The 12,251-nt window shown below is 40.0% G+C and overlaps 1 protein-coding gene across 1 annotated transcript in view; it reads right to left on the bottom strand.

Annotated features, from left to right (window-relative positions):
• The window catches only part of carmil3 (capping protein regulator and myosin 1 linker 3), an 88,612-nt gene that overhangs the window by 14,384 nt on the left and 61,977 nt on the right, over nt 1-12,251 (bottom strand). The window contains exons 21-29 of the mRNA XM_080471670.1: nt 11,334-11,506; nt 10,271-10,339; nt 9,851-9,944; nt 7,449-7,547; nt 6,977-7,096; nt 4,057-4,170; nt 3,244-3,419; nt 3,057-3,144; nt 1,081-1,206 (exon numbers count right to left, since the gene is read on the bottom strand). Coding sequence (XP_080327796.1) covers nt 1,081-1,206; nt 3,057-3,144; nt 3,244-3,419; nt 4,057-4,170; nt 6,977-7,096; nt 7,449-7,547; nt 9,851-9,944; nt 10,271-10,339; nt 11,334-11,506 — 1,059 coding nt within the window. The remainder of the gene's footprint in view (nt 1-1,080; nt 1,207-3,056; nt 3,145-3,243; nt 3,420-4,056; nt 4,171-6,976; nt 7,097-7,448; nt 7,548-9,850; nt 9,945-10,270; nt 10,340-11,333; nt 11,507-12,251) is intronic.

Here is a 12,251-nt window from a genome sequence, read left to right on the forward strand (position 1 = left end):
ACAGGCCACCCACAGTAAACCGTAACCTGAATAGTCTTAATAATGACGGTCACATGGGTTAACTTTGACGAAATTGGGAAATGAAGCAGTGTCCTAAAGAAGAATGATAGGCTGACGAGGGGGTTTGCACCCTCCAGCATGTACTTTGCAGCGGAAAGTGACGGGAGCCATGGGAAGCATTTAAATCCAATAAACCAGTATGAACAGCACAAGAGGCAAATGGTAGAAGCGTGACCTTTATGACTAATTGTTTTATAGACTTTACAACCCTAGACAAAAAGAAATTAAAGATTTTCAGAAGGTTGTGTAGTATGAGGCTACGCATTGTCAATATTTGAGACGCTCACAGATCAAATTATATTTCAAGACGTTTTTTTATAGAGAAAACGTGTTGATTTCAAACTTCAATTCTTTTTCCTGCTGTTGTCCAACACAAAGACAGATTTTGCTTTTGGACTAACCCTCTTTGAAATTTGGGAAAGAAAATGTTATCTAAAATACATTATTCTTGATTCTAGAAAAACCTCCCCCCCCCCAAAAGAAAACATGGATTTCATTAAATTGACATAAAAACAAAATCAAAGCTGTGCTCTGTTCTCTCCATTTTTAAAAAGATTTATTTGGCAAAAGTCTGGGAGTAGTATTCATTACTTTGAAATTATTTAGATGCAAAACCTATTCCATCAATTACCCGAATTTATGCACATTTCTGACTATTTTAAAAGCTGCTTTTTATAGCAATACAATAATTAATCATTTCTGAGTATTTCACACAAGTGTCAATATCCAACAGCTTAGGCTGGTATTGTTTGTAAGTACTTTTCCTTCCTCAAAAAATCAATCAGCTTTTGTTGGGTCAGATATTACAGACAGGGAAAAGTTTCTCAAAGGGAAAAACTTTTTCTTTTGTGGTGGATGATCAAAATGCTGTCATCATTTTAGTGACTTTTTTTTTTTTTTCCACCTTTTAATTTTCTTTTTCCGGCTGTATATTCATACTCGGTAACAATCAAAACACCTTCTGTATTAATTGACTAAATTTACACAAGCGTAATATGAGCATATGTTTTCGATGCTTACTATTCCCAGGTTGACGCCAAAGTCCTCGTCGGGGAATTCCAGAGACTCCATGAGCCTGGACTGTCTGATGGTGCGTCGGCCCGTTCCCGCGTCGTCCCAACGCTTCGCCTGAGACACCTGCCGCAGCTGATACACCGCACGTACGGGGGGAAAAAAACAAACAAAAAAAAACACAGAAGTGCTCACATACACGGAGTGATGACACAAGGAACAAAACGCATGACCAGATGCATGTCCGTCCTCCCATCCAAGAAACTCACAGAGCACAGTACACTTTACCAGTGTGGTTCACAAAGACCATGAAGGGCAGGAATTAAATACAATTTATAGATTATCAAAGCAGACTCAGGCATGATAGAGGACAAACTGGCACTGCAGCGCAACACAGAAAGGAGAATGAGATGCAACGGCGCAGAATGCAAAACAGAGCTGGGCTTACCGACACCAGCCTGGATTCGCCTGCTTCTCCACAGGATTAATCTTAAAGAATTTAATTTAACAAGTGAAAGAAAACTGCGGGGCTTAATCACATCCTAAACTAGCTCAACTCAAGAGTTGTTATTGTCTCAGAGTTTAATATTCACCTTGAAAGACTTGGAGATCTTCATCCAAGTTTGGGAGTGACATGAGAACGAAAGCACCCAATTCAATTAATTGCTCACATTACAACTTTGAGAGTGACAACTAGAGAAATGTGCCTCAGAAACCTTCAATACAGTAGATTTTTGCTGTTGATCCAAATAGACACTCTACAGTTCAGTGTTGAGTAAACGTTTTCATACTTTTCAGTGTTGATTTTTGTGACATTTGAGTTCAATTGAGATCATTTAAAGTCTACAGCACTTCAGCTAAAAGACCTTTACGGTGATATGTGCATACCTGTCAACATTATCTATAGATGTAGTGAGATGAGACGACAAGATGCATTACAAATTCATTTCTGAACACAATGCGCCCAGGGAAAATGCTTAAAATTAAATCAATGGGCGATACAGACTGCGGAAAAAACTGAGTGGTTTTCTTAAAGTTGCAGTCGGCTACAAATGGATGAACTTTACCTGCACAGAAAATAAATGTTTTCGGTAAACGGTGGGAAAAAGCAACAATTCACTCAATGTGACCACGTTTAAAGCAGATCACAAGCTTGTCATTCACTTCAAACTGGGGTGAAGTCTGAGCAAACAGAAAGATATTGGCCTTTGAACTGATCAAAGTTTGTCTTAGAAAAAACTAGGTCTGTACAACAAGTACAGCCAGAAGCATACAGGAGGGATTAATAAAGTATTTCTGATTCTGATACTCTCATTTCCTGCAACACAGACTTTCTAATGGGTCAGTTGATACTGATCGACCCCATGCGTGGATGCATTTCTCTTTTTTCACATTTCACTCGCACACCTTAAAACAATTTCATTGATACACGTTCTTCCCTATAATTACTTTTTAACAAATGTGAGATGACCAAGTTAAAGTAATAAAGTGGCATCTCAGGAAGATAAGTACAAGCTGAGAGTTTAACTCGGTGAAATCTCCCTGAAGACATAAAGAGCGAAAGTGAGATTTGACACAGAATAAATTGGATGTGATGCCAATTAGTGAGCTTTAAAGGCACTGGAAGGTGGTTGTGTTTCATCTATTTATTTATCTTTGGAGAGAGACAAGTTCACAGTGCGGACCTAAGATGACTCTCACATGGCTCCAGCGATGGATTCACTGCATTTATTTGAAAGTTTTGCTTTTAAAAATAAAAAATGAAGCAGAATTTGTTATTTGGGTTTACACAAACATTAATTATTCTATGTATATAGAAATATTGGTTTTAGGGTTATTTAAGGTTAATTAAGGTTATAAACTGCTTCAATGTGTGATATACTTGAATCAAAAATAAACCTTTTTATGACATACCTTTATACTGGGTAAAAAAACTACAACTACAATCTATAAGAAGTCATGCAGAAAAGTGTAATTACCAGTACCAGGGTTTTATGTGTAGTGTAGAGTTCCTGTAGAATCTGATCCACGATGGAGTTGGTCAGATAGGAGACCACAGAAAGCTTCACTTCCCTGGGAGAAAGCGAGACAAAAGGCAGAAACAGATCCAGTCACTCTCTGCATTGGACCTCCCAACGTGACTTGAGCCTTTTAACCGGCAGCCCGTCTTACTCCAGAGCTCTGTTGACATCCTCAGCTGCCCTCTCCATCAGGGCGCTGCGAATAGCTGATCGAGGGATTGAAACTTGTTCGGAGATGGACGAGAGAGGTGGGCTGAGCCTCTCGGCAGCTGAGCAGGACATGGGGCAGAGCTCACGGCACAGAGACACCATGGAGTCCACCACCACCTGGATAAAAACATAGGCCATGGCGCGTGTCACTACAAATGTGTCGCATTCATTAGATGTGTTTTAATGTGCAATCCAACAACTTATTCTTCACTCGCTATTCCAATAATCCAGAACTATTTGCTTCAGATCTCCACAAGACGTTCTACTATAATCATTGCACACCAAGCAAGGATGCTTGCGCTTGTTTCTAGTCCACGCTAAAATTTCCCTGCTTACTTTTTTTTTTTTTAGTAACTTAGATGTTGACTAATGCAAAGTGAAAAATGCAGCCTCATGCATAACAACAAGACTGGGCAGCGCAGAGATGTGAATTATGCTCAAGTAAGTTGAAATTCAATAAAATGAACTCCGGATTCTTCCTCAGGGTGGTTTTTTTTATTTTTTTTTATCATTGGCTCATGTTGTGCTACTGAATCTCAATGAGAGCAAAATGGAACAAAAAATGTTAAACTGTTCATTCTCTGTTAATTTAAATGCGACATTTCTTTTGAAGTCAGCATACCTGCACAGTGCACACAGTCACAGGCCATTAATGGGCAATTTAAATGCAACTAGTCCAAAGCTCCGCCGCTGCTTCAAAAAAAACAAAAACCCCAAAGCATCAGAGGACGAGTGTTTCTGCGATTACAGCCACCTGCAGCTCTTTGTCGGCAGCTTTGGCGAGTTCTCCAGCCAGAGTGTCCAGGCGCTGCTTGACGGGGCCGTCCACCGACAACACGTGGGCCAACTCGCACAGAGACGGATACAGCTGAAGTAAACAGAAGAGGATCAGAGGGGGTCATTTTCTCAACTCAAACAACCTGTGCCACAACAAACATACAGTGCATTCCATTACAGCTAATCTCGTACATTTAAAGACATCACCCTTGTAATTGAATAAACGGCACTTTATTAAATCAGTGCTTGATTGGCCTGTCATTATGGCGACATTTAAGTGGGAGAAGCAGTTCCATATAAAAGAAAATGTTGCAAGCGTCATTCGCTATAACAAAATCAATATAATTCATGAGCTCGAATGTTTTTGAAAATAATCTGTTCCTTTTACATTCGCAAGGATCTCCTCATCGCTAATGTCTCTTATCAGAAGTGGAAATCTGTCACCCTTCACAGGGTAAACTTCCAAAGAGTGGAGTTGTTTTTATTTTACAGCCAAAGAACCGTCTGAAAAAAATACAGTAATTAGTGAATGCGTCTGTCCTTTTATCTGTAGTCATACTCCCTGAAGTCCTGCAGGCCAACATCATGACTTGGATATGAATTTTTCTACAGATCATAAGCAGTCTAGATGGTATGGTTATGAAAACTTTTAGCTGCAAAGTTAGAAATATACGGGTTAAAGAAACTGACTTGGTAGGGAGTTTGTAAAGGTGCTATTTAATATCCTCCTTGTTAGTTTCCAGTATTCCTTGAGTCTTGTTCAACATTTTGTCGCTTTTCTTGAGGAAAAACTTTGCCACCTCCTTTTAACTCCTCTTCATGAAGCATTTTCTTATATACCTTTACCATAAGGCAGCGTTTGTTGGTCCCGAATACCTTTGTTATCCATTTTATCCTGGACATAATTAAATGAATGTGTTCAGGGTTGTGCAGAGCGTGACGACCTTCCATTCATTTCAATCAGATGTGTTGTAGGAGCAAAACAAAAGCTGAACAATAAGGTGCAACATTAAAGGGCATAAATAGCAGACGCAAAAGAAAAATATGCATTACAATAGGCACTGCTATTCATCAAAACGGGGGACTCAAATTCCTTTTACAAAAGTTTCAAACCGGCACCGGACTGCACCACTTCACTGCTTTGCTGATGTGTGTGTTATGTGTGGGTGTTGGATAGTGGGGGACCATTAGTGTGGAAATGTAAACAAGAAAAAGGAACAAAGATAAAGAGTACTATCAACTACAAGAAAACACCAAACAAAAAACTAGTAAATTCTGAAATCATGCCTTCTCAGTCATTTTTAGTAGACCGTAAAATAGCAGATTTATGGTTTATTTTTTTTGGTCCTCATTACAGTGCAACAATTTAATGTTTAACAGCGTGCAGCTTCACGAATTGTGTAACTATCTGTTTGCTGCACCAGTAGATCTGGAGGAGAATGAGAAAAATTTGGATTGTTGGCGTTTTTGAGGGAGTCGGGTTAATAATACATCAGGAATGTTTCATGGGTTAAACTTTTTATTGCAGGTGCTATTGACTGAAATACACTTGCTAAGGTATGTTTGAGTGACTGTGACTGCATCAGGATTGCTGTCTGAAACATCTTTAAAATGAAAGAAGGCATATGGTCGATGCCTTCTATAAAATGTAATGTACAGAATGAACCATGTTCTCAAACTCTCATCTTGCCAATAACATGATAACAAATTGCCAATAAACATTAATTAAGTGTTAGTTCACCAGGCAGTAAGTAAAAACATCAACCTTTTAGAGGGCTCAATAAGATGTCTGTAAATTGATATTTTAACTTTGTATAGATACAGGACGATTATACAATCAAATCTGTAGCAAAGAGGCATACAACTAACAAATCACACATATAACATATTGTGTAGTTAAAACACTCACTTTAGCCTCCCTTTAAAAGACTGCATACATTATTGAGTACTAATATCTAACAAATCAATGTGTCATTAACACTAAATATGATTTACTAGTATTGTATTGTCACTTGCCATAGTTCACTGTGTACAGAGCTGGTGTTTATGCTATTATAAGAAATAAAACAAAACATTAATTCCTAAACTTTCTTTCAACTTATCACTGTTCATTCAAGAAGTACAAAAGTTAAGAAACATGGTCCCTTATAAAGATTAATTCAACTGTTTACAGTTTAATCGTGAAAACGACATCCACCAAAGGTTTCAGGCCATTAGTTACAACATACAAGATTTGAAACTCTATAAAATGCTTGATAATCCTTCTTTGCTGAAACGTAAACAATTTACCTCGGGCTGATGCTTGATTAGTTTGTGATAATGCATTTTCTCAGATTACAAAGTTAAGGTTTCAGATTGCTGCAGTTACTCCAGTATTAATGGGACTTTATATGGCCACAGAGCACTTTAGCGTGGCCTTTTATTGCTGTGTGTGCAGTACATATTTGTAGTAGGCTAGTTTAACTATCTTTATCATCCACGTTAATTCTGTTATAGTTTTATTTGTTTTTATTGTTCCAGCAATGGGCGTTTGGCTTTTTTTTGTTTTTTTTCCTTAATGTATTTTGATGCATGAGCGATGATGAGGATGCTGCGTTTGCTCTGTGACTCGACAATGCCAACAAATGTTTTCTCTGAGGAAACATGTACTAATAGAGAGTGCAAAACCAATCAGCAAAGCATCCATTAGTAATAACAGTCAAACCTGATTGCGTGTAAAGTCGAACTGTAATGGTTCACAAGTGAAAACACCTAACAATTGCATAGTAATCAAACTTCCATCAATGACTGAACCATGCACAGAAACACAGAATGATTTACTGACAAAATAAAATATGAGAGAAATTATTCTGTAATGTAATAAAAAACAACATGTTTTCTGTAGCTCGTCCACTTACAGCTCTGGAGTTTCTGGCTTCTTTGAGGATTTGTCTGGCTGTCTGGACTTCTTCTCCTTCCTCGCAGCCTTTCAGGACACCGACCTGCTGCTGCACCCGCACACACAGACGCTCCATCACCTGCACACAGGCGCGAGTCCATACGGTTCAAAAACACAAGGCATTTGTCTAAATGCCATATTGTACATGTTGATTTCATCATCGCCATGAGCGCGCACACACACACACACACACACACACACACACACACACACACACACACACACACACACACACACACACACACACACACACACACACACACACACACACACACACACACACACACACACACACACACACACACACACACACACACACACACACACACACACACACACACACACACACACACACACACACACACACACACACACACACACACACACACACACACACACACACACACACACACACACACACACACACACACCTGTTCGGCGGTGCTGGTGACGAGGCCTTGGTGCAGCCTCAGAGCCTGTTTCTGAGAGAAACGCTGAGTCTGGTTGTTCCTAAGCAGGGCACGCTGAATCTGTCACACACACACACACCCCCGCAGAAAACAAACAAGGAGGGAGAAGAGGAGAGATGACAGGTGTTTACAAAGTGCTGTGTGCAGGAAACGAGAGACAAGTCCATTTGCATGGTAATAAGGAGACTGGAGAGAGAGAATTTTGATCCCCAGAAATAAGAGGGATGCCTTTGATTTATTCTCTTGACTCAGCAGGTGGAAGTGTTGACTGCAACATCATCTCCCCGGAAGAAAGCTGGAATCAGGCGTTACTATAGGACTTACAGCTCGGCAGACAATGTGCAAGCCAACAAAACCCTCATGTAATCAATAGCTTTACATGCAACAATCTCTCTTAGGTGAAAATGTTTGCTAAGTAGCAGGAAAATCACTAGATTAGTGCCAATGCAGCAACAGAACCAGGCTGCCGTATGCATGCACAGCATAATACAGTGTACTGTCACTTTGTGAGGTTTCGAGACGTGTATCAGCAGTCTCTCGAGAGGCGAGATGCTGTGCCTGATTGACTGACAGCTGAGCCGGCAGGGAAATGGAGTTTGACGTGCAATGCAAACAGACTTGCAGTGGTAACCGGAGCTTACAAGCCAAGTGACAAATAGCATTTAGTTAACTGTGGTGCAGAGAGAAAATGACCACACCATTCAGTTTCTGTCAAGACAGATATTAATATTTAACTACGACATTTCCCAAATCACACTTTAGCATATGGATATTTATTTATAGATTTCATGAAGCCAATGCAAGAGGCAGGATATGCGACTTGTCACAAAAAAAAAGGCAGCGCTGCCAAAAGAACATAATGCGTGTGTTTGGACACGGGCCGTCATTCCTTTGTTTCTTTGTTGTTATTGTCAGTTACTTTCACTGTTACGTTGAACAAAGTCAACCCGTTATTGCTACATAAAGAATGTCTCTCATAATAATAGAAAAACGATACACAAAGCACAGCAAAGCACGGCGTGATCATGTTTGCCAATGACAATACTGCTTTATCCCAAGAAACCACCAGTGCACAATTGCAGATTCTCGAGTGTGTTGGTCTTAAAACGACCAATTTAGTTTTTCTTGAAATAGATCAGAAAAAATGGGGTTGTCAATTTATTCAGGCTCTGGTCTTTATCTCCACAGATGAATATGCTAAACTCAATGTACAAACACCTGACCGAGGCAATTAAAACACAAGATGCGCACAATGAACAGTGAGTTGGTGATCATAATGGGGAGCCACACATGCTGGACTCTGCTGTTAACAAGCAATCAAGAGCTTTAAAATGCTTGGGATGGCAGCGAGGACGACGCGCTGTGGGAGGAGCAGGCGCACAGCGAGAGTGAAACCAGTGAGGCAGGAGATCTATGTAAGGAATAGTCCGAGTACACTGGAGAGTGTTGACTGTAAAAAAAAAAAAAAAAAAAACTGTACATGAAGAAGAAATGTCTGAAAAATCTGGTAGAGTGGCACTGTTCAGCACATATAGACATGCATACAGTTGTACACGTCTTTTATAGTTGTCTTCATGATCTTCATTTGGGGAAACACATTTAATGTGTTCACAAAAACAAGATTTAGTCTGTAAAACCTTTTGTCAAGAGGGAGTTGTATTATATGTGGACCAGTACATTACAATCTTTAGATAATGAAAAGCAGCTGTGCTACGTCTTTACTGAAACCATAACCACTTATAGTAAAATGGTTTCACGTTTTCCTCAGGACACAAAGTACTATAGCCGGACAATTCTCATGCATTTAATTTTTTACCAACAAAAATTGTGCCAAAAACAATATCAAGAAAACCTTCATCCCAAGACATCCAACAATCTTAGTTCAAGCTTTTTGCATACACATTATTGAACCCAGTCTTTTGTTTAGGACTCCAAATGTAAGAAGTTCCCATCCATTCATAGTTTATGTGACTATTCAATGTCAGCAAAGCTCTTTTATTTTCTATTTTACAGCAGTTAAAACTTCTTCCTAAACTAATGCATGTCTTTTTTTTTAAATTTTATTTCATTTGTTACCATGCCACAAACTGCACAACTCCAGCAGGTATTTAGACTTTTGCCATGTGTTTTTCGTCGCAGTGGGGACAATGGGTTATTCAGTAATTCAGAAAGCACAGTGAAATGTTCAGAACACCACAACAGAGACTCATAAAAGTGTTCACATCAAATGATTTAATGAATACTTTTAAAGGCAAAAAACCCATTTGTCAAACTCTTGATGCAATTCACTCGTAATTGTCAAGTCACCATCTGGATCTTAATGAAATGCTGCAGCAGAATAACACATCTGAAGTTCTCCTCACCTTGGTCAGGGCTTGGTCGGTCTTCTCCGGGGCGCTGCGGTACGCCTGAGTAACATCGTTCAGAGGGATGGGCATGTACTGCAGAGTGAAGTTGCTGGTTGTTGGAGAAAGAAGGAATAGAGTGGACGGAGAGAGAAAGACAATATTACCTTGCAATAATTATGACGTTAACAAGAACAAACAGGAAGATGCTCAGGGCACTTATAACAGTTGTCTCCTATTCCCTAATACGCATATGAACCCACACACCGCGTGCACGCAGGCACAGAGAGCAAACTTCACACCCACACACGTCAGAAGCCTGATGAAACGATGTGTAATAGTAAACATTGTACGGAGATGGTTATCCGTCTTTTACACGGGTGTGTGAGTGATCCTTTTTCCCCTTTAAAGTGCTGGTGTTTATTGTGTTCGTCTTACTGCTCCAGAGCTCGCGCCACATCTTGGAAGCCAGTGGCTGTGGTGTTGTTACGATCCCACGTCACACTCCTGAGAGGGATCAAACCGGGAGGAAATGGGGTGAGACAGGCACAGAGAGGGAGGAGGCTCAGTTGCTTTCTGAAGCTCAAAACACACACGCATCACTCTCCCTTTTTTCTCGCACCATAATCAAAGCTGCATTGCTTTCTCAAAATGAAGCTGCACGTCAGAATTAAGACGCTCATCAGGACTTTCTGTGTTTTTTTCGCATAAAGTGAGTTTGCTTTTCTTGATTTAGGATGCATGAACAACTGCCATGCAACTAATGAGCTTCTGTTATTCCACAGTTCAGATTCTCCACCTACACCCAGCTCAATCCAGTCGTTTTTAGGCCCTCTCTCCTTTCATCCACCCTCCTCCTCCACCCCCACTCCTCCCTCTACTCGCTTTGCCCTAGAAATTCAAGCGGCGAAATCCAAATCTCTCTCCATAGGTGGTCTCCCTCTCCCATCTCTTCGTTACTTCACTCGGCTATATCCAACCTACTCGGTTTCCAGCTTCTCCCATCATACACCCTACAGTCCTGCCTCTGTCCTCCTTTGCCCCAATCCCACATTTGTTAGTCTTTTTGTATTCCTCTACCCTTTACACACCACCAAAAAAAACAAACGTCTCCTCACTGGCTGATTTTCCCTTACTTAAAGGTGGCAAAATACACACCATGCCTGAAGGCCTTTTCTTTCCTCCCTGATTTGCCGATCCATCCCTCAGACTCCGTAGTGCTTACTTACCTTCTCATCTTGGTTCACTTTCTATTCTCTATCTTTAAAATGCAGCCTTGAACACATTGTCTCACAGCAACTTCAGAGAATGTGAACGATACCCAATATAAAAATTGTACTGACACCCTATTCATCCCTCTGTCTAAAAAAAAAAAAAGAAAAAAGTTTTTCCTGATTTACTCATGTAAGTTTTTACGAGTTCTGAGATCTGCATTGAAATCTCACTATTCCCACTTTACTCGCATCAGAACACCGGTGAAAACACACACATTGGCACACACCTCAGTGTTGTGTTGATCTGCAAAGCTTTGCTGAGCATCTTGGCTCCGGAGTCCTCCAGGAAGTTCCCGCTCAGGTCCACCTTGCGGAGGCAAGCGTTGGAGCCCAGAGCGTTGACCAGCACGGTGCCTCGCTGGCGAAGCCTCGAGTCGGCCAAGGAGAGAGACTGCAGAGCCTGAGGGATGCACAGAGCAAGGAAGAAGATCTGAACACAAAATCACACAAGATAACGCCGATGGGATATCACCATTTAGAATGCAGGAGAGTGTGGAGGTTGAGGGTTTAATATGGACAGCTCAATAAATGATGAAAGCAAAGATTTAATCTATTATCCATGCAGGTAGATTATAAGCTATTAATGCTAGTTTTTATTTTCAAAGAAATCTGAATTTACCCGTGCTTATTCATCATTTAGACATCTGTCATACATAATTCCTTTCATCAATAATATAATAAAAGCGATCAAATTCTGATTTTAATACCTAACCTTAATCTCAACCATGTGCACATTATTAATTAATTCATTGTTTTTCTTCTTCCTTTTCAAAGCAAGGTGAATTTTTTTTTTTTGGATCCATTTCAGACAATTTAGACACTGAATAAATACAATGGCAAGTTGTGAATTTCTGAATGCGTTTTAGATGAGTAACATTACATCATCTAAAAGAAAAAAACAGTCTCCTCTGCATAAGCATGAGAGTTTCTTGCGGAAACAGGAACTGACACTCTGGCTCAGTTTAAAATACGACTTCAATAACATTTTGAAAAATAGTCATTCACTTTCTTGCCAACAGTTAGATTTGAAGGTCGATACTCTCAAGTCTATAAAGGAAAATATAAACCTCTTGCTTGCAGCCAGTCTGTTATCAAGTAAGAAACCAAAAACAAGAAGAAACTTGGAGCTGTAATTGTCAAAATTC

This window comes from Lipophrys pholis (genome assembly GCF_963383615.2).
Source record: "Lipophrys pholis genome assembly, chromosome: 1".
NCBI classification, from domain to species: domain Eukaryota; kingdom Metazoa; phylum Chordata; class Actinopteri; order Blenniiformes; family Blenniidae; genus Lipophrys; species Lipophrys pholis.